Raw genomic sequence first — 27,711 nt, 5'->3', positions numbered from 1 at the left:
TGTATAATTTTAGAGCCACTGGGGGATTTTGTAGGACTAGATCAACTACCCCAACTATTTTCAAATTTTATTTCATATATGTCTCAGAAACTGTCTTAAGGGGAAAGCAGGGAGCTAAGTAAGTAAGCAATTCCACTTTTCTTCTGTGTATTCAAGTCCTGTGTAAGATGACTTAGGAAAAGTTGTCATTGTTGTTTTTAAAAAAAGAATAAGAGGACTGGGAAAGTGGCTCAGTGGTAGAGTGTTTGCTTTGCATGCATGAGGCCCTGAGTTCAATTCCTCAGCACCGCATAAGCAGAAAAAGTCAGAAATGGCGCTGTGGCTCAAGTGGTAGCGCGCTAACCTTAAGCTGAAGAGCTGAGGGACAGAGCCCAGGCCCAGAGTTCAGGCCCCACGACTGACTAAATAAATAAATAAGTGTAAATAAGTGTTTAAGGGGGCTTTAAAAACCTAGTTAACTTCTTTCCCATACTTCATAAAAGAACACAAACACCAGACCTCGTCAAATTATCACAGGCAGGTAGTAAGAAATAGGATTAAAGTTATAGTCTTATTTCCCAATTTAACATACTTTCTATTGTACTATATTTTTATGATCACAGATTTATCAATAAATAAATATAACCAAATAGTAAAGTCAATGTTAGTCAATAAACAACTATTGTGTATGTTACAAATATTTCAAAGTCTGCAGAAAAAAAAAACAAATTCAACTAATGTTTTAGAATAATAAAATTAGCTTTATGAATCTATGTGTATTCCAACATTAAAGAAATAACTTCATTTCCAGTATAGTAACAAAAGCAGAACTGTACACTGTTATCCCACTCACTTCCATTGAATTGAAGGGAAAAACAATTGTCAATATGACATAGTACTAAAAATGTATACACTGAGCAATACTTTCTAAAAATGCACACCTAAACTAACAATAGTCCGTAAATACTGTTAAATTCAGTTTTCGGATAATTCACTATCAAATGTCCTATTAAATTAAGTTCTTAAAATCAGGCAATTAACAATTTGAAGCTAAATCTTATACCTCTTTTTTTAGCCTCAGCCACCATTTCATCATATTCTTGTCGGTGGCGTAAAGCTTCTTCCACAGATTTAGCAGGAAGATTTCTACAAAATAGAATACAATTAAGTCAATTTTTAAAACATTAACTTTTAACATTAAGAGTCTGATTCAAAGAATTTCTAATCTGACCTCATTTCATATATTCAGAAAGTCTAAAAGAATCAGAATTGAACGTCCTAGTATTTATTGTATAAAAGTATATAAAAGATTTATACTTCATGCATCCATCAACTATTACATATTTAAACATTTCAGATCAAAGTCCGTATTTTTGGTTTTACTCTAAATATACTTATTAGTTTTCCTTTTTGTTCTGTGTGTTGGTCCTGGATATTGAACTCAGGGCCTAGGCACTGTTTCTGTCTTTTTGCTCAAGGTTAGTGCTCTATCACTTGAATCACAGGTCGACTTCCAGTTTTTTGATAGTTAATTGGAGATGAGTCCCATGGACTTTGCTGCCAAGGCTAGCTTTGAACATGATCCTCAGATCTCAACCTCCTGAGTAGCTAGGGTTATAGGCATGAGCTACCCAACTCAGGCTCTTTTCTTGCTAGGTAAGCATTCTACTACCACTTAAACAATGTCCTCACTTTTTAGTTTTTTGTTTTTTTTTTTTGTCTTGGGTTTTTCCCAGGGCCAACCTCAGGACATGACTCTTCTACCTATGATTTCTAGCATAGCTGTAATACAGGAATGAACCACCATGCACAGCTTGTTTGCTGAGATGTGATCTTGATAACTTTTTGCCCAGGCTGGCCTCAAACTGTGATTCTCCTGATCTTTGTCACCTGAGTAGTTAGGATTACAGGCATGAGCCACTATAGCTCATTCCCTGGACTGTACTTCTGTCTATGTAACTTGTATTATAGGCATATGCCACCGCATCCTGCTTGTTTGTTAAGATGGAGCTTTGGTAATCGCTAATACTTACGATGGTCGATCCTCAAGAATCAGGGCTGTGGTAGAAAGTGGCTCAAATTCAAAATTTTTACGTCGTGAAGACTGAGGTGGTGGTTTACATGTCCTTCCTGTTCGTGCTTCATATTCCTATGGTAAATATATGCATATATATAATCTAGGTAGAGATTTTTCTCTCAGATTATCAGCTTGTATTATTAAATATCTATGTCATTAAGAATATCATGGTATAAGGGATATATATGTACAAATTATACACCAATTTTATAAAAATTTCATGAAGACAAACAAGTTTCTTTTTATTTCTTTCAGTAACCTAAATAATGAAATTATATTACATAAAAAGGTAGACAGTGGGTTGAAAGAACAAATATTAATGTCCTAGATTAACTATGAAAGTTTTAAAGGACACATATTTTAATGGTATCAGCTATCCAAATCCATACTCAAATAACCTATGAGTAGTCTTCAACTATTGGTACTGGGAAAACTGGGCAGCCACACGTAGAAAACTAAAAGTGGACCTCAGCCTGTCACCCTGCACTAACATCAACCCAAAATGGATTAAAGGCCTCAACATCAAACCTGAAACTCTGAAAATACTGCAGGACAGAGTAGGAGAAACACTAGAACTTACAGATATAGGCAGGAACTTCCTGAACAGAGGCCCAGGTCACACAAATTGGAGAGAGACTTGACAAATGGGACTACCTTAAAATAAAAAGTTTCTTCACAACAAAAGACATTCCTACCAAACTAGAAAGACAGCCAACCAATTGGGAAAAGATATTTACCAGCAATATATCAGACAAAGGCCTACTATCCACTATACACAGGGAACTCAAAAAACTAATCCCTCCCAAATCTAACAAACCAATCATTAAATGGGCAAGGGAACTAAAGAGAGACTTCTCAGAAGAAGAGATAAAAATGGCAAAGAAACCCATGAGGAAATGTTCCATCATCCCTGGCTGTAAAGGAAATGCAAATAAAAACAAGACTGAGATACCACCTTACCCCAGTCAGATGGCCTATATCCGAAATTCAGATGACAAATGCTGGTGGGGATGTGGAGAAAGAAGAACCCTATTGCATTGCTGGTGGGAATGCAAACTAATACAACCACTCTGGAAAGCAGTCTAAGAGGTTCCTCAGAAAACTAAATATAGACCTTCCCACAAAGCCATACCACTCACTCCTAGGCATCTACCCTGACCAACAGGAACCAGGATACAAGGACACATGCACCTCCATGTTCATTGCTTTTTGCCAGTCATGGGGCCTGAGCTCTGGGCCTGGGCGCTGTCCCTCAGCTCTTCAGCTCAAGGCTAGCACTCTACCACTTGAGCCACAGTGTCACTTCTGGCCTTTTCTGCTTATGTGGTGCTGAGGAATCGAACCCAGGGCTTCATGCATGCAAGGCAAGCACTCTACCACTGAGCCACCTTCCCAGCCCCATTGCTGCACTTTTCACAATAGCTAAGCTATGGAAACAACCCAGAGGCCCCACTACAGATGAATGGATCCAAAAATTGTAGTACCTATATACAATGGAATACTATGTAGCCATTAGAAAGGACAAAATAATGGCATTCACAGAGAAATGGATGAAACTAGAACTAATCATGTTGAACGAGATAAGCCAAGATCAGAGAGACAAATGGCACATGGTCTCCCTGATATGCAGATGTTAAATTCAAAATGCAAGTCAATAGGACTCAAGAAACAAATGACCTCTTCTTAATTTGTTGTATTGTTTTTAGATGACTCCATATTCTTGACCTCACGTATAGTATATACATGTGTACATCTGAGGGAAGCTAGGAGAATGGTACAGAATCAGAGGGAAACGGGAAAAAACACAGCAGAGGGGCCCATCAACTGCACTGGACATTAATGAAAATGAACTAAGCAACTCATGAGCAGCAATGGGAGGGAGGGAATGAGAGAAAAAGAGGGAACAGCTTACACTAAGCAAAAGGAAATAAATGTATGTGTCACCCGATTTGGGAAAAATGGCTGTCGTGTCAAAGTTTGTAGAGTCCATAAGCTTTACAAACCATGATAATGACAATGCTCCTTGTGAAGGTTAAAATGTATTTGTGACTTTAAGTATATCACTATCCCATAATACTGTGAAATTTCAATAAAGAAAGAAAAAATAATCTATGAGTAAATCTTTATCCAGATCAATGATGGAAATGCTGAAATGGATAATTCCACTATAATGCTCAGAAGATCTTTCACAAGGTTGACATTGAACCCCTAATCAAATGGTTGTTTTATATTTCAATCTGCTATGGTTAGCTACACTAACTTTAGAAACTCTGCCAACACATCTTACACAAAAGTATTACCCAAAACTCTGTCATATGTTTCACTACATTAAGAAAATATTTTTATATTTTTCTAATTTCACTGAGCAAAATTCTATTAAAAAGAATGAAGTTAACTGGACACATTTAATGTTCCAATTTGAGCATTCTTTCATAAATATTCACTTTTTTTCTCAGTACTGGAATTTGAACCCAGAGCTTCACACTTGCTAGACATGTGCTTTACCACTAATGCTATGTCCTCCAGCCCCCTTTTTTTCTTTGTTTCATTATTTTTCAGATATAGTCTGGAATATTTTTGCCAGGGCTTTCCTGGACCAAGATGCTCTTACTTAAGCATCCCATATGGTTGGGATAAAAAACATGGGCAACCATGCCCAACTTTTTATTGTACTATACTACTGACAACTTTTTGCCTAGACTGGCTTTGAATTAATATCCTTCTACAGCCTACCTCCTGAGTAGCAGAGATAACAGGTATGAATTGCCATACTTGTCCTAAATGTTCACTATATGAAATTTATTTCTAGAATTTCATCAAATATCAGTAACAAGTGTGCTGATGTATAATTCCCAGAACCACATCTTCCTTCTTTATTAAAAAAAAAAAAAATCCTACAGGGACTTAGGTAGCTCAGCCTGTAATCTAGCTACTCAGGAGGCTAAGATCTGAAGATCATTATTCCTAGCCAGCCTAGGCAGAAGAGTCCCCATATAACTTTTATCTCTAACCACTCAAAAAATGAAAAGTGGAGCTATGGCTCAAAGTGCCTTAAGCAAAAGAGCTCAGAGACAGCCCCACAACCAAACAAAACAAAAACAAAAAATCCAAAAGTAATGCTGTGGCTTAAGTGCTAGCCTACCTTCCATTGGCTGGAACCATAGAGTGGGGATTTTATAGAAAATCCTTAAGGCAATTTAGGTTGTTTTTAAAAAATAATCTCTCTAATAAGATTAAGTTTGTGTGTGTGATGATTCTGGGGCTTGAATTTAGGGCTTGGATACGGTGCTTGAACTTTTTGTGAAGGCTACCACTTAAAGTAAAGCCATAGCTTTATTTCTGGCTTTCTGGTGATGAATTAGAGATGAGTCTCATAGACTTCCTTGTCCAGGCTGACTTTGAACCACAATCTTCAGATCTCAACCTACTGAGTAGGTAGGATTACAGATAAGCCACTGTCATTCATTTATAGAGAGCCAGAACAATCTTTCAGAAACAGAACAAACTCCTTATCTCTATTTTAAGACCATGTTTGCCCAAGATGAAGGAACTCTTTAATACAACTGAATCATAGCCAGAGAAACTACCATGCTTAAAGCAGAGAGAGTGTAGTCAGTTATGATGCCTAGGTCAGACACAGTGGCTCATACCTCTAGTCTCAGCTACTTGGGTGGCAGATATTAGCAGGATCACAGTTTGAGGCCAGCTTAAGCAAAAAGTTATCAAAACCCCATCTAACCAATAAGGTGGGCATAATAATTCATACCTGTGACCCTAGCCATGCAAGAGGCATATAATCCTTTAAAAGCTATAAGATACTTCAAAGCTATATCAATACTTACCTGCTGAATGATTTTGGAAGTTTTTTGGAGATTCTCTCTGGGAGGGACTTTTCCAAATAATTTCCAACCAGGCGCACTATGAACAACTGATTTGAGTTCCTTTGTCCTTTTTAGAAAAAGATTTCTGAAACACAAAAAAAGTTTCACAAATTTTGTATTTTGTAATCAGGGAGCAACTAAATAATAATTGTTGAAGTTGGGCCTGGGAAGGTGGCTCAGTGGTAGAGCGCTTGCCTTGCATGCCTGAGGCCCTGGGTTCGATTCCTCAGCACCACATAAGAAAAAGAAAAAAGCCGAAGTGGCGCTGTGGCTCAAGTGGTAGAATGCTAGCCTTAAGCTGAAGAGCTGAGGGACAGCGCCCAGGCCCAGAGTTCAAGCCCCACGACTGGACCCCAAAAAATAAAAATAAATAATTGTTGAAGTTACCTTTATTTCTAAGGAAAGCACAAAACATTTTCAAATAAAATCATTTCTAGGGGCTGGGAAGGTGGCTCAGTGGTAGAGTGCTCGCTTTGCATGCAGGAGGCCCTGGGTTGGATTCCTCAGCACCACTTTGGCACAAAGTCGGAAGTGGCTCTGTGGCTCAAGTGGTAGAGCATTACTAGCCTTGAGCTGAAGAGCTGAGGGACAGCGGCCAGGCCCAGAGTTCAGGCCCTACAACCAACCAAAAAATAAATCATTTCTAGCCAGACACCAGTGGCTCATGTCTAGAATCCTAGATACCAAGAGGATGAGATCTGAGGATTACAGTTTCAAACCAGCTGGGTCAGAAAAGTCTATGAGACTCTTATCTCCAATAAACCACTAGAAAACTGGAAGTGGCACTATGGTTCAAAGTGGTATAGTGCTAACCTTGAGCAAAAAAGTTCAAAGACAGGTCCTGAATTCAAGCCCCACTACCAACAGAAAAAAAGTATTTCTACTATTTATATTAATACTGGTTTAGGCTAACACGCTTCAGTTAGGAGTACCTGGCTTAGCTGTGTGCCATTGACTCACACTTTCTAATCCTAGCTAATCAGGAAGCAGAGATCAAGAAGATTGAGGCTCAAGTCTAGCCGGAGCAGAAAAGTTCAGAAACCCCATCTCCCAAACAACCACCAAAAAGCCAGGCTAGAGGTATGGCTCAAGCAGGTGAGTGTCAGTCTTAAGGTAGCACAAAGCCAGTAACAGAGAGAGAAAAAAAAGAAAATATATCTTATATAGATGTATTAGAAGACTCATCAATAAAGATAATAGTTAAAAAAATTGGAAGACAGCTGTAAATATAAATAATAGTTCTGAATTCATAATTCACATACTTAACAATAAAAGCCAAAAATTTGAGAACAAAGAAAATTGAAAAAAAAAACACCTAAAGGGTTAGGTAATATAATACTTTTAAAAAATACTATTTAGTTTGCTGTCAGTTGTAATAAAAAGTATATTTAATATAAATTGTTTTCCCTAGGATAAGCTACATATAACAATGCTTATTGCAAACAAACCAATATACAGCCAAGGGAAAAATGTACTTCTCACTGAAATATCTAAAAACAAAATAAAACAAAAAATCTGTACATATATTTTACTTTTCTTATTTTTGGACTAATAGTCCAAGCCCTAAGCAATCAAAATGTAGAACCTAACTGGTTATGAAAACTGGGAATGACATTCAAAGTGTTGCTCATCAAAACAGTATGGAGAGCCAGCACAGTGGCTCAAGCCTGTAATCCTAGCCACTTAGGAAGAAGAAAACGGGGAAGAATAAATAGGAAGATCACAGTGCAGGCTGGCCTGGACATAAAGCAAGACCTCTAAAATAACCAACACACAATAGGGCTCAAGTGGTAGAGGCCTGCCTAGCAAGTGTAAGGCCCTGAGTTTATATCCTAGTACCAAGAAAGCGAAACAGTATGGAAGGGACAGCATGGACCAATTAGAAAAGGTACTGATGAATCTTAACTCAATTACCAAACATTTATACAGGCTATGATACAAATGGAGATTAAGAAAAGCTTAAATTCATGTACAGTTATAGCTCCAGATTATTTTAATTCCCAAATAACCAGGTTTAGCTACACTCAAATACCACATAAATATATCTTGAAAGAAATATCATAATATAGAAATAAGTTTTTAGTAAATTTCAACAATTAAATTTTTTTTTTTTTTTGGCCGGTCATGGGGCCTGACCTCTGGGCCTGGGCACTGTCCCTCAGCTCTTCAGCTCAAGGCTAGCGCTCTACCACTGGAGCCACAGTACCACTTCCGGCTTTTTCTGTTTATGTGGTGCTGAGGAATCGAACCCAGGGCCTCATGCTTACAAGGCATGCACTCTACCGCTGAGCTACCTTCCCAGCCCCCAATTAAAAATATTTTTATTTAGATATGCAACAGAAAAGATGACATCACAAAGCAATTTCTGTTTAAAGTACTTTAGAGGTTTCTTTTCTTTTCTTTTTTTGCCAGTCCTGGGGCTTGAACTCAGGGCCTGGGCACTGTCCCTGAGCTTCTTTCTTTGCTCCAGGTTAGCACTCTAGCACTTGAGCTACAGCTTTTTCTGTTTATGTGGTACTAAGGATTCGAACCCAGGGCATGATGCATGCTAGGCAAGCACTTTACCACTAAGCCACATTCCCAGACCCTGTTAGAGGTTTCTTTATAGATGCTTATAATATATAGATGCAGTAATTTAATTTTCCACTTTTTAAGATCCTAGGTTAGAGGTTTTTCAATAATGAACACACTGAAGACCAGGAAATTGACAAGTAGCAATTTCAAGCCACAGTGGATGACCTATTAAAGTATGGGCAACACAAGCTATGTCTGCAATTTATTGCCTCTTAACTCCATATTTATCCTGTGATAACAGAATTCTTTAAGTATTTCTTCTTCAAAACAAATAAACATGAAACTGGCTTTCTCATTATAAGTCATTGAAGGGATACTAAAGGAGAAACAGGCTTTCTGGTGGTTTCCAGCTGAGGCAGAGTAAGGTGGGTGGTATTATGGGTATGAGATCATTCAGTAGAACTGGTCAACCACATGCCCAAACTGTGTAGTCCCTCAGCAAACTTTCAGATTCAGCCTAGAGATAGAAATGGCCACTCTACACCTCTCTAGTCATGGAAAGAACCTCATCAATTTTCAATGGGCAGAAGCAGGAGTGGGAGATGACAGGCCTGGATCACTTATCTCTAAAAAAATATACAAATCAAGGCTGGGAATGTGGCTTAGGGTAGAGTGCTTGCCTAGCATGCATGAAGCCCTGGGTTAGATTCCTCAGTACCATACAAACAGAAAAGGCCAGAAGTGGCAGTGTGGCTCAAATTGTAGGATGCTAACCTTGATCAAACAAAGTTCAGGGATAGTGCCTAGGCCCTGAGTTCAAGCCCCAGAACTGGCAAAAACATTAATAATAATAATAATAAATAGATAGAAAAGAATCAAAAAACACAGTTAAGACACCAGTTCACATAGTTATTACTATTTAAACAAACACACACAAAATAGGAATTGATGAGAAAGCAAGAAAATTGGAACCTGATGAATATTTAAAATGATATAGTAAAGCCACTGTACAAAGTATTTTCACAACTGTTCAAAATGTTAAACACAGAATTAGCATATAAACCAGAAATGCCTAGGTTTTTACCTAAAAGAACTAAAAACAAAGATTGAAACAAATACTTATATATCAATGTTTGCAGCAATAGTACTGACAAATCAAAAGGCAGAAATAACTCAAATACTCATCAATAAATGAATGAGGCTGGGTGTCTAAGGCTCACCCCTGTAATACTAGCTATTCAGGAGGCAAATCTAGAGGTTTATTGGACAAATCTACTGGCTTATTGGAGATAAATAAATAACTCTTATCTCCAATAAACCAGTAAAAGCTGGAAGTAGAGGTATGCCTCAAGTGGTAAAGTGCTAGTCTTGAATGAAAAAGCTAAGCAGATAAGAGTTAAGACCTTGAGTTCAAACCTCAGTACTGGCACCAAAAAATAAATAAATAAGCAAAATTTGGTGTATACATATGTTATAGAATGAACTATGTCCCTTAAAATTCCTATGTTGAAACTCTGATCACTAGTCCCTTGGACTATGACTGTATTTTAAGGGTTTTTAAGAGAACTCAAGGTCATGTAGATGGGCTTTAATCCATATGCCTGGTATTTTTGTAAAAGGAGATACCAGGGCTGCATGCATAAGAGGGAAAATGAAAGGAGGATTGATTCAACAATAAAGAAGTAGAAGCTAGGTGCTAGTGGCTTACACTCGTAATCCTAGCTACTCAGGAGAATGAGATCTGAAGATCACAGTTTGAAGCCAGCCCAGGCAGTAAAGTCCATGAGACTCCTAACCACCAATTAATCAACAAAACCTCAGAAATGGAGCTGTGAATCATGTGGTAAAGATCTAGTTGAAAAAGTTCAATACAGTTCCCAGGCCGAGTTCAAGCCTAGCCCAGGATTAAGGGAAAAAAATTAAAAAGCAGAAAAAGTACATGATATTCTTACCTCTAAATAACCAGCAAAAAACTAGAAGTGGAGGTGTGGCTGAAGTGGTAAAGGATCAGCCCTGAGCAGAAAAAGCTAAGGAACAGCACTCAGCTCATAAGTTTAAACACCACTATCCATACCAAAAAAAAAAAAAAAAGTAAAGAAAAAAAAGCAGCAGCAGCTAAAAAAGCAGCTATCTACAAGCTAAGGAGAAAGACTATGGGAGAAACTAAACAGTTCATCTTCATTTTAGACATATAATCTTCAATACTATGAGAAAACAAATTTCTGTGTTGTTTTGTTTTGTTTTGTTGCAATGGGTCTACTTGTATCCCTATTTAAACGATTTGTTTTTTCCCTTCCCCTCCACAAATTATACCAACATCAAATACAGTGAAAGCAGGGGTTATACTGTGGGGGAGGGATATACAAAGCACCAAAGAAATCATCTTAAAAATATGTTAGAAACAATCACATGAAAGAAAAAACATTTAAATACTTATCTTGGAGTTCTTTTCATCTAACATCAACTTATCTGACCTTTTCTGCTTGTCTCAGACATATACTAGTTATTGCAAATAAGGGAAACCATGGGACCTATGTTTCTTTGGGCCTGGCTTACTTCACTTAATATAATTTTTTCCAAGTCTTTCTGTTTTTTACTCCACCTACTATGATATTTTGTTATTTTGTTATGGCATCCCTATAAAACTAATACAACATACAATGGAGTATCATTCAGCCACAAGAAGGAGCCAAGTTCTGATATATACTACAATCTGGATGGACCTTGAAAACACTGTGCTACCTTAAATGAGCCAGAAACAAAGGAACTAGTATTATGTAACTCCATTTATATCAGGTATCTAAATAGGCAATTCATAGAAACAGAAAATATATAGACTTTATCAGGAACTGAGGAGAGAGAAATATGGAGTGATTGTTTAATGGGTAAAAAGTTTCCACTTGGAAAGATAAATAGTTCTCTAAGTAAGTGATGAGTGATAATGTATATTATCATGTGTTTAATGTCACTGAATTGCATAACCATATACTTAAAATAACTAAAGTTATTGATTTTATGTTATATTATTCTACCAAAATTATTTTATTTGTTCATTCATTCAAACATTTTGAGACAAGGTCTAATTATGTTACCCAGTCTAGTCACTAAATCATGGACTCAAGAGATCCTCCTGCTTCAGCCTCCCAAGTTGCTGGGATTACAGATGTGTCACCCCACCCAGATATCACAATTTAAAATAATATGTGCAGAAAATGAAAAAGCCAAAGATTGAGAACAATATAAAGCTCAGTAGCAATATAAAGCTCAATAACAAGTTATTGAAAAAAAAACAAAAAAAAGAAAATAGAGAATATTTAAGCTAATGTTTTGCCAAAGAAAGTATATTAAAGCAAATAAGCAACATGAAAAATGCTCAATATTATTAGTCATTAGGAAAATGCAACTTAAACTTGCAACGAAGTGACACTTCATTACCCTCAATGATTCATCAATCTATATGTGTTTGCAATATTCTAATACATCTTTCTTTTACATATACACAGAAAGCTTCATTTGAGACCCACACTAATTGCCTACTACACCTAAAAAGCTGGGCAAAACTTATTTATAACATGAAAACTTTCTGCTTATGAAGTAACAGGATATGAAGTGCTTAGGCCTCTAAGAATTGGCATACTTACTTATATATGAGGCAATGTAAATTTCAGTCTCTCAAATTATGGAACTTGACAATACAGAAAATTGTATCTAATCTTGAATCTTCTTACTAGCAATAATAACACCAACCTAATAAAAAGGATTGGAAACTTTTCCAAACAGAAAATCAAATAGTAAAATAATCATCAAAATAAACTAAGTTAAAAAATTAGAAATAATAACCTGACCTTCAAAAATTTTCATGGGAAATTAGACCACTAACAACAAACCAACTTCCTGGACTGTGAACTTAAAATTTCCACAAAGAATAGAAGACCAAAAAGAAAACACTACTTAGTGACCATGGAATGCTAGAGTTGACTACATAATTAATTCAAAGAAGTACTATTTCTTTAAAATTCAGTACTTGGCTATTTTGGATTAAAGATCTGGCACAAAGATTACTTACATTCTTTCCAAACCTCAATCATTTTTTTTCATTTGAAAAAGACTTTCAGCTGACTATACGAAAAAAAGTACTTTTCTGCCAAATAAGTTTAGGCTTTTTTAATTCCAAGAATTTTCTTTCTCGGGCTGTTTCTCGATCTTGTCTTGGTCGCTATTACAAATCCTAAAAATTAAAAAGAATAAAGAATTTTTACTTCATAAGACTACAGAACTATTCTTGCTACTTTCAGATGTCAGAACTATTTTTAAAAAAGAGAAAACTTACTATACTTAGTCTTATTTAAAAAAAAAAAGTAATTACAACACTGAAAGACTACTTCTTAACTAACAGTCTTTTGGAGGTGCCCAACACTTTATAAAATATCTAGGTCAAAGGTTCTTCAAGAGTCAATGAGCCAGAGTCTCTTCTCAAATTGCATGCACAATTTTAAGAAAACGATGTGGCTAACAAACATTTCCTTGGGGAACTGTTTATAGTCTTCATCACATTCTCCTCAGATTCATCTCTACACAACTCCCAAGAAACACTAATAACTCAATAAAGTCACTTTCTATAGTCATAACACTAATAAGTGTTTGAGACAGTTTACTGCAGTTTCTTTTCTTTCAAATTACCTTTGTTTTGATCATGTGTGACATATCCCTACTCTTCTTTCTTACACATTACTAAAATGTCTTCATTGAAACAGCTCAATAATATATTTTCTTTTTCCTCCAGAATAAAGTTAGAATATATTTGCATCAGGAAGATACTTTGGTAGATCCTATCTTGTTTACCTTACAGTAAATAAATTACAGGCAAGGCTTTACTAACAGAGATCTTTGCTTCTTTACATAGCAGAGGAAAGCAACATGAAATGCCATTATGGGTAAAATAGTAATAATTATTATGACTAAAATATTTTTGCTTTTTTCTGTATACTTATTATAGCATGTATAGAATACTTCATAAAAAGAGTTGATTTAAGTCCAATATTGGTGCCTTAAGACATTGAGAAGCGAGGCAGAAACCACCAGGAGAAAAATAAGAGGACAAATATAAGAAATGTCCTATAATTTTTGTTTTAGTATATGCACATAAAAAAGAAAATATCAGGGCTGGGAAGATGGCCCAGTGGTAGAGCGCTTGCCTTGCATGCCTGAGGCCCTGGGTTCGATTCCTCAGCATCACATAAGCAAAAAGAAAAAAGCCGGAAGTAGTGCTGTGACTCAAGCGGTAGAGTGCTAGCCTTGAGCTGAAGAGCTGAGGGACAGTGCCCAGGCCCAGAGTTCAACCCCACTACTGGATGCCCCACAAAAAAAAAAAAAAAAAGAAAATATCAGAAGAATATGTAGAAAACATCACAGTTAGCAGGATGTATACTTCATCGAAACAACAGAAACTAAGCTAACATTTTTTATTGACAATAAAGGCAAAATATATTCTTATCTGTTTAGTCACCATGATTTACATATAGTAAGGACAGAAATGTTTTAAAACTGCTTATGAAAATAGTCATATGTGATTATGCTAAAAGCCATAAAATTGTATACCTTTAGGTGAGTTATGAATTATGTCTCAAGCTGTTAAATTTCTATTAAATGAGAAATTAATCTGATATATTAACGTGATAAAAAAAGACCAACTGGGGTTTATCATACAAATACAAAGAACCACATGATCATATCAAGTGAGGCATTCAAATTCACTTAACACCATCATAAGGGAACAAAAATTCCTTAGCCTGATTATGATCATTTACACTATCAAAGAACCCTATTGCTAACATGAAAGACTCAAGATTTCCTTTTAGATTAAAAACAACTTTGAAATATTTTAAACTGTTGTCTTCTGCATCAAAATGTTAGTTCTACAATATCACAACTGTATTAGACTATGAGTTCTGTATTTACTATTGAATTTCCAGTGCAGAGTCAGCTAACTTCGGAGGGGTCGGTTTAAGGGGAGTTTTTCACTGGGGAAAAAAAAAATTACTCTAAGCCATTGTTTCTATGAACCTTTCTCTACTACAAGCCTTTTCTTTTCTTTTTTTGTGGGTCATGGGCCCTGAACTCTGGGCCTGAGCACTGTCCCTCAGCTCTTCAGCTCAAGGCTAGAGCTCCACCACTTGAGCCACAGAGCACCACTTCCGGCTTTTTCTGCTTATGTGATGCTGAGGGATCGAACCCAGGACCTCATGCATGCAAGGCAAGCACTCTACCATTGAGCCACCACCTCACCCCTACAAGCCGTTTCTTCTATAGATTATTCTATTTCAAAATTTCTTACTTTCTACCTTATTTACATACATATCTGAATGCTACTTTTAAACTATAAATACCCAGAGAATAGAATTTGTATAATCTTCTCAATGATCTGTTCTCTATTAATATTTTTATTTTTAAAATTGATTCCTTTTCTTTTGATATATAGTTCTACAAATTTTACTACATGTAAAGATTTATGTATCTATCACCTCAAAGTACAGAATACTTCCATCACCCCCAAAATATTCCCTGTGTACCTCCTTGTGGTCACAACTCCCTAACCTCTGTAAAAACGTGAAATGATCTTGAGATAGATTTACAGGTCAGATTTAGTGCCAGAGAAGTAAATCTTGTTTCCCTGTCATGAATTCTTATAATTTATAATTTAATTCATATTAAATCATTAATCATTGTCTCAGCATCCATTTTAAACCAGAAGCAAGGCTCAATCACTGTTAACATGGTTAACAGTTCTATGACTCTTTCCAGTTTCTCAATGTGGTCATCTAGATTTCTGGCTCAGACAACTACCTCCTGATGACCACTTCTTTATGGGAAAGCTAAACACAAGCTACTTGATTGGCAAAGCTGACTCCACACTTTGCACAGGAGGGATGCTACGATGTTCTTGTAGAACTCATATCTGATCGTTTTGGTGGTACTGGAGTTTGAACTCAGGACTTCACTCTTGTCACACTTGCTAAGCAAGTACTCCTTGAGCCATGCCCTCAGGCATACCTTCTAACTTTAAACCTATCAGAACTCTCATTAGGAAACACGTTTAAATAATGCTCTTAATTGTAATAAAGGTTCTAGCCCATAGCTGAATCCTGGTGTGGACCAGCCAGCTTGCTACAAATACCAGGGCTTATATAATTCATTAAATAATTATTATTTCCATCTTGTCACCTCTTGTGATCACTGAACAAGAATCCTCTATTTTATTTATTTAAGCAAATTTATGTTCATTAAAATTCACTAAAGGACAAGAGTAAAATATTGATAAGAGTCTTAGCACTACCTTGAGCAGTACTAGTAGAGTGAGATTATAGTGATGAGGCATGAGATCAAATGGTTAAAGACAGGAAATGGATGGGGATTAGGCAAAGTGTGTGATGTGATGATCATTCAGGACTGGCTGATCTATGAAATGAAGATCTGGAAGTATTTCTAATATGCCTAGACTAGACTTTAGACAAGACTCTGTCTCAGTAAAACAAACCTAAAAAACAGAAACATACTATACATTCATAACTAGCAAGAAAGGTCTAAAATAAACTAATAAATAGCTAAGTAGCAATCTTGAAACTTCAGAGAGGAGGTGATTATGTAAAGAACTGACTTATTAGCTAAATATGGTGATTTGTGCCTCTAATCCCAGCACTTAGGAGGCTGAGTGAAGGTTAGCCTGGGCCACTTTATAAAATCTTGTCAAAAAAAAAAAAAAAGCCAGGTACCAGCTACTCAGGAGGATGAGCTCTGAGGATCAAGGTTCAAAGCCAGCCTGGGCAAGAGAGTCTACAAGATGCTTATCTCGGGGTTGGGAGGTGGCTTAGTGGTAGAGTGCGTGTCTTGCATGCATGAGGCCCTGGGTTCGATTCCTCAGCACCACATTAGCAGAGAAAGCCAGAAGTGGTTCTGTGGCTTAAGTGGTAGAGTGCTAGCCTTGAGCTGAAGAGCTGAGAGACAGTGCCCAGGCCCAGAGTTCAGGCCCCACAACCAAAAAAAAAAAAAAAAAAGATTTATGAAGAACCTATAAGTATAGGTACAAAATCATTCAAGGCACAGAACTGTCAAATGCAGGTTCAGGAAGACCTCTGACTGTTGTCAGTCAGTTTGAAGTGAGCTACTGGTCACAGGCAGGAGAAACTACACTGAAGTCCAGGAACCCAGGCAGACATCCATCACTTTGCAAATTTTCTCAGACTTGGTTAATAGGGTTTGATGCCTGCCATGTGGAATTGATAAGTTCATGTCTCTGTGGATTCTGCTGTATTTGCAGATATAATTGCTTATTGGCATAAGTCAACTGTTTGTGTTTCATGGTATGCTGGATGGTGTCCCCGCCACCCTCCTCTCCAGTATTTATGTATACAAGATGTTGAGTCATTCTGTTTTGGCACTTAATTTCAAAAGGGAGTAAGCTTGGGTCAAGACTATTGATTGCATTGCCTAAAACTGTTGTTCTCTATAACATAAAAATAAAACAACATAAAGTATCAGGCCTAGGCTGTTAGTAACAGTAAATCAAAAGACTGTGTTTCAGTGATCTTTAATAAGTACAAAACAATTGCTGGATGCCAGTGGCTCACCCTGTAATCCTAGCTACTCAGGAGGAGAAGATCTGAGGATCAAGGTTCAAAGCCAGCCTGGGCAGGAAAGTCCGTGAGACTCTGATTTCCAATAAACCACTCAGAAAACCAGAAGTGGCGCTGTGGCTCAAGTGGTAGAGTGCTCACATTGAGCTGAAGAGCACCCAGACCCAGAGTTCAAGAGCTACGACCAACAACAACAACAAAAATCTTACTCATTAAAATAGGCGACTCTTTATTAATTTACTCAAGAAAAATGTTATGGTAGTTATTCTTCTTTGCAGAATATTTCTGAGTTACTATAATTGTATGCTCAGTTTTATTCATTTTTTGCAGGTGGGGTGAAAGGCTCAAACAATTTTCCTATCTTAGCCTCCCAAATAAGTTGGGCCGATAATTGCAGTCATTGTACCTAGCTGTGTATCCAGTTTTGAAAATGTATCTGTTTCTAGAACTATACCAAAAAGATGAACATTATTCTCTACGTTGAGTTATGTGCTGGTAACATTAAGCAATGACCCCTTATCCGAAATTTTTTTTGGGGGGATGACTAATGCGTTTTCCCACACAAGAGGGATTTTAATTCTGCTAGCTTTATTTTATTTTTGCAAGTCCTGGAGCTTGAACTCAGGGCCTGGGCACTGTCCCTTAGCTTCTTTCTTTGTTCAAGGCTAGCACTCTACCACTTGAGCCACAGCACCACTTCTAGCTTTTTCTGTTCATGTGGTACTAGAAATCGAACCCAAGGCTTCATGCATGCTGGACAAGCACTCTAGCACTAAGCCACATTCCTAGCCCCTCTGCTAGCTTTACTGTGGTGCTTGAAGGAGAAATTTTCCTTTCCTTGTACTGGAGTTCAAGTAAGGATACACTGTACAGCTATATACTGTATTTATCTTAACTCCTCATACATGTACTATTTTGTTTCTTCTTTTTTTCTTGTTTTTAACATTATCTTAAAATAGTTGCGCTTTACTGGACATAGATGAAAATGAACTAGGCAACTCAAAGGCAACGATGGGAGGGAGGGAATGAGGGAGAAAGAGGGAACAGCTTTCACTAAGCAACAGGAAAGAAATGTACATATCATCTGATGTGGAAGAAATAATTGTATTGTCAAAGCTCATAAAATTCACAAACTTTATAGACCATAATAATGACAACTTGCCTTGTGAAGGTTACAACGTGTTTGTAACTATCACTATTCCACAATACTGTGAAATGTGTGAAATTTATGTAATCACCTAATCTCAATAAAAAGTTGCACTTTTAACACATCCCCTAATACTTATGGTAGATCTTGATCAGTGTCACTCCTTCCAGCATTCTCCTGACTCCCATCTATCCCATCTCCATCTGTCTCCTAAGGTTTCCTAGCTCTGTTTTCCCATATGTACATGTATTATCCCCATTTCTCTCTCCCACTTTCTTAGCCTCCTTCTCCTTCAGAAAGGAGATACTTTAGCTTTCTGGTATTCATTTTGTTAATCTGTTTCTAAATTGTTCAAAGGGTTACACCATGGAACCCTACCCTTATGCATACCATACTCAATTCAGTTTGATCCTGTGTATATATACAAATGGCCAGCATATGTTTTCAAGTATGTTTATATTTTGGGTTTAACTTCTATATATGAGAGAAAACATGTATACTTTGTGTCTCCCAGCCTGACCCACTTCACTCAACATGGTTTTTTTTTCCAGTTCCATCAATTTCTCTATAAATGACATAATACTATTCATTCCAACAGATGAATAAAATTCCATCATATGCATATGATGTATGTTACACATATTCTGATATATATCAATAAAAATTCATATATATTATATATATATTTCTGTATACATGAGACAGCACTCAGGTTCTGAGTTCAAGCCTGAGGACCAATACACACACACACACACACACACACACACACACAAAATGCTATAGAAGGGCAGAGGATGGAGGATAAGAAAGTAAAGGAGAGATGGTAGAGACTTGGAAAACACTTTAAAAGTTTTTTTTAAAAAAAGGAGTTAAAAACATCTTCAAAGGCATTGAGGTAGGCAGAGTAGAAAAAAAATTAACAGTACACAGATAATTTATATAATCTGGAGACCACAGTGCAAAGTACTTACTAGCAATGGCTAACTTCTAACTGGCATTTATTCTTGCAGCAATTTTTCTACCTACAAACCTTTTTTCTACAAACTTGGTTTCTCTTATTGCTAAACATACTTCCAAAGGTTGCAATTTTCTTTTTTCTTTTTTTTTTTTTAATTGGTCCTGATGCTTGAACTCTGGGCCTTGGCGCTGTCCCTCAGCTCTTCAGCTCAAGGCTAGCACTCTATCACTTGAGCCACAGCATCACTTCTGGTTTTCTGAGTGGTTTATTGGAGGTAAGAGTCTCACGGACTTTCCTGCCCAGGCTGACTTTCCTGCCCAGGCTGGCTTTGAACATGATCCTCAGATCTCAGCCTCCTGAGTAGCTACGACTATAGGCATGAGCCACCAGTGTGCGTGTTTTTCCCCCCTAATTGTCAGTGAGGGGCTTGAACTCTGAGATTGGGCACTGTCCCTCAGTCTTTCAGCTACTTGAGCCATAGCGCCACTTCTGTGCAATTTTCTTTTCATTGTCTTTAAAAGAACAGTGTGAGATAAAGAAAACACAGTATTTATCTTTAGTTTTATCTATTTATTTATTTTGCCAGTCCTGGGGCTTGAACTCAGGGCCTAGGCACTATCCCTGAGCTCCTTTTTTTGCTCAAGGCTAGCACTTTACCTCTTGAGCCACAGTGCCACTTCTGGCTTTTTCTGTTTATGTGGTACTGAGGAATCAAAACCAGGGCTTCATGCATGCTAGGCAAGCATTCTACCACTAAGCCACATTCACAGGCCCTATTTTATTTTTTGTGTGTGTGCTGTCTTAGGGCTTGAACTCATGGCTTAAGTGCTGGCCCGAGCTTGTTTTTTGCTTAAGGCTAGTGCTCTACCACTTGAGCCACAACTCTACTTCCAGGTTTGTTTTTGTTGTTGTTGTTTGTTTTTGGTGCTTGAGTCTTATGCACTTTCCTGCCTGGCCTGACTTAGACCCACAATCTTCAGATCTCAGAGTTTTGAGTAGTTAGGATTACAAAGCTGAGTCACTGGTGGTCAGCTAGTTTTATTTTATAATCCTTGACCTGCTTTTTAAAAAAAATGAACTGGGGGCTGGGAAAGTAGCTCAGTGGTAGAGTGCTTGCCTTACATGCATGAGGCCCAGGGTTCGATTCTTCAGTACCACATAAGCAGAAAAAGGTGAAGTGGTGCTGTGGCTCAAGTGGTAGAGGGCTAACCTTGAGCTGAAGAGCTGAGGGACAGTGCCCACCCAGAGTTCAGGCCCACAATCGACAAACAAAAACAAAAGAACTGTTATAATTCTTGAATAAATTTTTCCAGGGACAATAACAAAAATATATTTTGCCTAAGTTGACTAAAAAAAGATGGCTAAGAACAGTGTAGATTAAAACCAGATTTGGAACTTCTAAAAAATTCCCAATGTATAATGGGGTGGTTAGTTATAGAGTATAGTATCTGGGAAAATACACATAATCTGATTTCAAAACCATCATGTTCAATTCCAAATATAAAACGTTGTAATCTGTGTGAGACTGGAATCAGAGAAATACACAAACACACAAAAAAGTATCCAAAATAGGGGCTGGGAAGGTGGCTCAGTGGCAGAACGCTTAGCTTGCATGCATGAGGCCCTGGGTTCGATTCCTCAGCACCACATAAGCAAAAATAAATAAATATCTTTCTAAAAAAAAAGACCACAACAATAGTATTGTTAAAAAAAAAGTATCCAAAATAAAATTGAAATTAAAAAGAAAGTGCAAGGCCAAATTCCGAAGTAAGTTAAACACTGTATTACCAAGTTAACTTTCAAACTAGCTAGCTCGGTTTTCAAAGGTAAACTTCTCTTAATTTCAGGAAAAGAAAGCCTGCTAAAAACTCAGACAGTCACATGGGTTTCCCCTCTTCCTTTAGCCACAGAAATAAGAACTACAAGAAAGGCTGAGGTAGCAAATTTTAGAGGTGGGCCAAGCCACATTCAGTGTACACAACTCTTCCCTTGTTAAAGGGTTTTGTTTTGTTTTCCTCTACACAGGGTTTCACTCCCAGACTAACCTGCAGCTCAAGATCCTCCTGCCTCCCAGGTGCTGGAATGGGCCCAGGGCCCTCCAGACAAAAAAAAAAAAGAGAGAGAGAGAGACAATAATTGAAAAACAGCAAAAGCAAAAAGGGATGTAGGAGGAAGTGGCGCTGTAGCTCAAGTGGTAGAGCGCTCGCCTTGAGCTGAAGAGCTGAGGGACAGCGCCCAGGCCCAGAGTTCAAGCCCCACGACCAACAAAAACAAAAACAAGAAAAAAAAAAGGGATGTAGGCATGGCTTAAGTGGTAGAGGGCCTGCCTTCAAGCACAAGGCTCTGAGTTGCCTGTTTTTTTAAATCATTGCAGTAAGGTTCAAGCAGATGTAAACCAGAATTATCTGGGGGGAAAACTTTTAGTGTAGCTATGAGTTCCTAAGCCACTAGAATTACTTACTTTTTCTGAATACATTTAGAGATAGGTAACCGATATATTGCTTCAAAATCTCCAAATATGGTGTGTACATGTGAACACATGAGGGAAGGTGGGAAGAGGGCACAGAATCAGTGAAGAGCAGGTAAAGAAGTACAACAGAGGGGTCTATCAGCTGCACTGGACATTGATGAAAATGAACTTAGCAACTCAAGGGCAGTGATGGGAGGGAGGGAATGAAAGACAAGGGAACAGCTGATACTAAGCAAAAGGAATGAAATGTACACATCACCCAATATATGTAAAGTTAACCTTGCTGTGCATCACCTCTAAAACAACAACTAAAAATCAATTTATGTTTGTATGTGTGCATGTTTATATGTGTGTACACCCAGGTCCTAGGGCTGGAACTCAAGGCTTGGGCCCTGTCCCTGAGATTTTTGGTCAAGGCTAGAGCTTTACTATATAAGCAATAGATAGTTCCATTTCCAACTTTTTGGTGCTTAATTGGCAATTAAGATTCTCACTGACTTTTCTGTCTAGACTAGCTTTGAACCATGATATTCCAATTCCAGCTTCATGAGGAGACAGAATTATAGGAATGAACCATAGGTACGCAGCTGGGGACAACTTTTAATAACTGAAAGTTACCTGTCAAAACCAGTTCTCCTGAATCTGACTAGATCAAGATTATGAATTAGAGAATCTAATTTTTTAATCTACTTTTAGGTTATTTTGTTGTATATCAAATACTGGAACTATTATACTGGTTCATCAAAGTGGAACACTGGAAACCTCCAAGAAGTTACTCAAGGTATGGAAATAAAAATCTTAAATTCCAGTTCATTGATTAAAGTTTACTATTACCGTATTCTCTCTCATGCATTGCTATCTTCCCCATCCTTTTACACATAACCCCCCCCCAAATCATAAAGGAAATAAAATATAGACTAAACTGTGTGTGGTGTCTCATTCCTATAATCTCAGAGATAAAAACATTACCAGTTTTGAGACCAACCTGGGCTGCGTAATAAGACCCTATCTGCCTGGTGAGACAATATCTTAAAAAACAACTAAAGGGGCTGGGAAGTTGGCTCAATGGTAGAGTTTGATTCCTCAGCACCATATACGCAGAAAAAGCCGGAAGTGGCACTGTGGCTCAAGTGATAGAGTGCTAGCCTTGAGCTGAAGAGCTGAGGGACAGTGTCCAGGCCCTACGACAAAAAAAAAAAAAAAATCAAACTGCATTTAAAGAATTCTCTTTAACTCAGTTCACATTTGAAATATTAGCCAAAAAAAAAGAAATATTAGCCAGTAAATATGTGAGGTTTACTATGTGTGAAAAATAAGCCATCCTATACTGAAAACAAGGCATGAATTTTCTTGAAGGTCTCACAAAAATAATTTAAAGAAAGAAAAAGGAAGAAAGAGAGGGAGTGGAGGGGAAAGGAGGAGAGAGGTAGAGAGAAAAGGGGTAGGGAGGGGAGGAGCAGAGAGGGTAGAGAAAGCATAGCTGGAAGCCCAAGAGATTCCAAAAAAGGTTTCACTCATAATTGTTGAGTTGTAGGAACATGAAGCTCAAGGCACACATCTAACATTTCAAGTTTTTTTGCGTAGTGTTTTTGTTTTGTTTTGTTTTTGTCAGTCGTGGGGCTTGAACTCTGGACCTGGGCACTGTCCCTCAGCTCTTCAGCTCAAGGCTAGCGCTCTACCACTTGAGCCACAGCATCATTTCCAGTTTTCTGAGTGGTTTACTGGAGATAAGAGTCTCACAGACTTTTCCTTCCCAGACTGGCTTTGAACCATGATCCTCAGATCTCAGCCTCCTGAGTAGCTAGGATTATAGGTGTAAGCCACCCTCACCAGCTCACATTTCAAGTTTTTATATGCAGGCTACCCCTTGGGCCCCCAATGCTTAGCTGAAGCAGAAGCAAGTTCCCAAGAGAGACTGAAACAGAACTTCCCTCACAGAAGGAAAGCATGAAATCACCACTGAAGCCATTCAAAATTAGAGTAGAGCCATTCTAAACAAATCCCCATATCTTCTACATGAATTCTCACCTAGTCAATGAAGCTTCAGCTACCAATGATACCTTAAAATTTTGTAATAATAAATTGTCATAAAGAATTATTGTCCAGGGGGGAGGGGGGAGGCTGGGAAGGGATGTGAAGGGTAAACAAAGGAGGAGGCTGCAATACTTGGTAAGAAATGTACGCATTATCCTGCCCATGTAATTGTAACTCCTCTGTACAGTATGTTCACAAATAAAATTAAATTAAATTAAAAAAAATAAAAATAAAAAAAATGTACGCATTATCCTGCCCATGTAATTGTAACCCCTCTGTACAGTATGTTCACAAATAAAATAAAATTAAATTTAAAAAAAAAGAATTATTGTCCAGCCAGGTGCTGGTGGCTCACGCCTATAAATCCTAGCTACTCAGGAGGCTGAGATCTGAGGATCATGGTTCAAAGCCAGCCTAGGCAGGAGAGTCCATGAGACTCTTACCTCCAATAAACCACTAGAAAACCAGAAGTGGCGCTGTGGCTCAAGCAGAAGAGTGCTAGCGTTGAGCTGAAGAGCTGAGGGACAGCACCCAAGCCCAGAGTTCAAGCCCCACGAGCAACCAAAAAAAATAATAAAAAATAATAATTATCTATAACTACTTAAAAAACTATTCTTAAATACTTTTTTAAAATAGATTTTTTTACCCTGTTAAGAGAAAAAGAAGTGGAAGAAAAAGAGAAGGGAAGGGGAGAGGATAAACAGATGAGAGAAAAGAACCATAAAGTAAATCAGGAATACTAGGAATCAGAAATCCTGGTTTTTGAATGCACTAACTAAAATGAACTGCCTTCTTTCATGAGGTGGGAGTAGCTGTACCAAATAGTAAGAGTTTATCTCAGAAAAAGCCAATAGTACCAAAAGGAACTTTGGAGTTAAGAATGGCAACTATATACAAAGCAACAATAAAAGCCTCTTGAGTTACTGGGACAAGGGTACTTTCTGATTATTTTGCCTGAGATGCAAGATTTGTTGAAAATTACAGTCCCTGGGGGACTGTGAAGAAGGGGAGTCCTTGAAAGTTACCAATTCAACCCAACCTGAATGGAGTTCTTGATGCCACTGCCAGGTATTGCAGATTCAGCAATGAATCTGTCCTTCTCTTTAAGAATTAATCATCAGAAATAAAGTATTAAGAATTAAAGAGTTGAAGGGATGGGAAGGGGAAACAAAGGAGGCAACAATGCTTGATAAGAAATGTACTAATTATCTTGTCCATGTAATTGTAACGCCTCTATACAGTATTTTCACAATAAAAAAAAAAAAAGAATTAAAGAGTTGGGGCTGGGAGTTGGTTCAGTGGTAGAGTGCTTGCCTTGCATGCATGAGGCCCTGGGTTCAATTCCTCAGCACCACATAAGCAGAAAAAGCTGAAAGTGACGCTGTGGCTCAAGTGGTAGAGTGCTAGCCTTGAGCTGAAGAGCTGAGGTACAGCGCCCAGGCCCAGAGTTCAGGCCCACAACTGACCAAAAAAAAAAAAAAAAGAATTAAAGAGTTAAGAATCCAGTTAAGGTTTTTGCTAAATATTAAAGGAAAATTTGTATCCCACTCTGTCCTTTCCCAAGAATAACATATAAAGGAAGCAATGATTTGTAGAGTCTTGAAATTTGGATCTCAAGAAAAATACAGGCTGAAGAAATAAACTTAAGGGTAGCTAAATTTTCTGATTTTAAATCCAGTGCTCTGATACATCCGATTAATGTGGTCATCTGAATAAAATCTAGCTATATTAAAAGTCTAATTATGCTACAAGTCAAAGGTTTTTAATTTGATGGGAATTTCTATACACTGCTAATAATGTGAAAGCCTCTAATAAATAGATTTCCTTTGCTACTGTTTGTAAATTGCAACCAGATGTATGTGTCTTTTCTAACTTATTCCCCATTAGGCTGCATTTCACCTCTAAGTCATTGACCATTGTCTAAATCATGTCTATTCCCAATACTTGCCACAAAGTAAGCTAATTTATTAATTGAATTGGCCCTATCCAGGTCTAAAATTGCACGATATCTGATCTCAAAACAAAATCAAGATATGAGGACCAATAAGCACCTAAAGGTCACGTCATAAACTTATGTCACAAATAAATTTAACTCATTTTGAAACCTTTTGTGAATATAGTACTGATGCTGCAAGTTTTAAATATATTTTTACAATTACAAGTACAAATACAGATCTACTATATATTTTGTCATTAAGAAGCACAAAATCAAGATTTCTTACTGATTTAAGAAACTATGTAATTTATTTGTAAAACTACTTAAGTAAGGAAAATAGGGATAAGAAATAGTAGAGAGGGGGGAGGCTGGGAAGGGATGTGAAGGGTAAACAAAGGAGGAGGCTGCAATGCTTGATAAGAAATGTACTCATTATCTTGCCCATGTAATTGTAACCCCTCTGTACAGTATGTTCACAATAAAAAATAAAAATTAAAAAAAAGAAATAGTAGAGAGTAAGAAATAAAAATCAGGAAACTGTCTCTGTCGACACACTAATTGTATAACTTTCTAAAACCTAAACTGCATGTTTCAATTCTGGGTACAGTCAAGACCCCTAAAAAGAAGGTGTTACATGTTAGAAATACTTTTTGCCTAGAGATTGAAGTGGGAAGGAGGGCAGTAAGATGGTATCAAAATGCAATTCAAGTGAAATTGCTTTTTCAGTAATGCCCATTGAGATATGTATTTTCCCACTGCATCTGTTTAAACCATCAAAGCCTCATTCTGAATCATATTTTCTTATCACTATAATTCAATTTCAGAATGTCCTGTCAAATTAAAAATAAAAGACCTTTAAACTGATGTTGTTTGGGGCTGGGGATATACGTTGGTAGTCCAGAGCTTGCCTAGCATGCCCTAGATTCGATCCCTAGGACCTCAAGAAAAAAAAATTTAATTAAAAGTTTTGAATTAACTGAGAGTTCTCTGGGAGAAGTAAAGAGATTTCCTACGTAACTATAGTAATTTGGCATATATGTCTAGCATCTAATTCTAAGTACCAAACCGACTGCATTTTAGTAAAGACCACTGAAGCAAATCCAATGAAAAACCATGGCTTCTAATTTCAAGAATCCTCACACCACTGGAATGGGTTTAGACTCCAAGCAAATTAACAGTTCTACAAAATGACTTCCCTTTCTTCCCCAGCCACACCCGCAGGCATAGCCCTTCCCCATCCAAGCCCTTCAAGTATAATTATTTAAAAAAAAAGGGGGGGGGGCGAGGTTGTCTGCTGGTCCGGGACAGGCAACTGCACATTTGGCCAGCAGGCAGGCTAGCCTGATTGCACAGGCACTCGGGGAGCGTGGTGTGGACACCTCCAGCCCCACGGGACAACAGGAAGATTGCTTCCCACAGAGTTCACAACCACAGAAACACAAAGCCAGCCGACCGGGTTCCTCTTCCCCTACCTGCAAATCAAAGCTGTCGGAACCGGCGGCGGGGCCGGGAGGCAGCCGACGCAGCCCTCCCCGCAGGTCCCCGGCCCCGCCCCAACCCCGGTGCGGTACCTGGCGAAGAAGTCCGCAAAGCCTCCACCCCGCCGAGCCCGGGCCGAGGTCCCCGCGGGGCCCGGCTCCATGCCGGGCGATGGCACTGGCCGCTCCGCCGGGGGCAGGTGGTCGCCGGTGGTCGGCCGGCGGCTCACCTCGAACGTATTCCGGGAGTTCAAGTGACCGTCCGGGAAGCCGAGGCTCGGCTCGGCACCCCCACTAGTCCTCCCGGCTGGAGTGACGGCGAGCTCGCGCTCCACGGACCCCGCGGGGCTGGCTGTGGGCCGCTCCGAGTCCTCGCTGCCCCCCGAGTCGTCGTCGGCATCGACGTCGGCGTCTGCGGCCGCCAGGCAGCAGCTCCGCAGCGGGTCCTCGAGCGGCGCGGCCCAGTCTGACGAGCTGTCGGCGCCGCCCGCACCCTGGTCCCCGGGCCCTTCCAGGCGGAGGCGACCGCACGGGCGCTGGTAGCGAGGCTCTGAGCCGCCAGCATGAGCTTCGGCCGGGCAGCCACGGTCCTGGCCCAGGAGGAAGC

General features: G+C 38.4%; 1 protein-coding gene across 1 annotated transcript in view; it reads right to left on the bottom strand.

The window, feature by feature from the left end:
- Positions 1–27,711, bottom strand: part of Tbc1d12 (TBC1 domain family, member 12) — a 51,950-nt gene that overhangs the window by 23,863 nt on the left and 376 nt on the right. Inside the window, exons 2-5 of the mRNA XM_013034325.1 lie at positions 27,198–27,694; positions 5,899–6,022; positions 2,013–2,128; positions 1,043–1,125 (exon numbers count right to left, since the gene is read on the bottom strand). Coding sequence (XP_012889779.1) covers positions 1,043–1,125; positions 2,013–2,128; positions 5,899–6,022; positions 27,198–27,694 — 820 coding nt within the window. The remainder of the gene's footprint in view (positions 1–1,042; positions 1,126–2,012; positions 2,129–5,898; positions 6,023–27,197; positions 27,695–27,711) is intronic.

Source organism: Dipodomys ordii, unplaced genomic scaffold, assembly GCF_000151885.1.
Source record: "Dipodomys ordii isolate 6190 unplaced genomic scaffold, Dord_2.0 Scaffold188, whole genome shotgun sequence".
NCBI classification, from domain to species: Eukaryota; Metazoa; Chordata; class Mammalia; order Rodentia; family Heteromyidae; genus Dipodomys; species Dipodomys ordii.
This window is presented reverse-complemented; position numbering and strand designations above follow the sequence as displayed.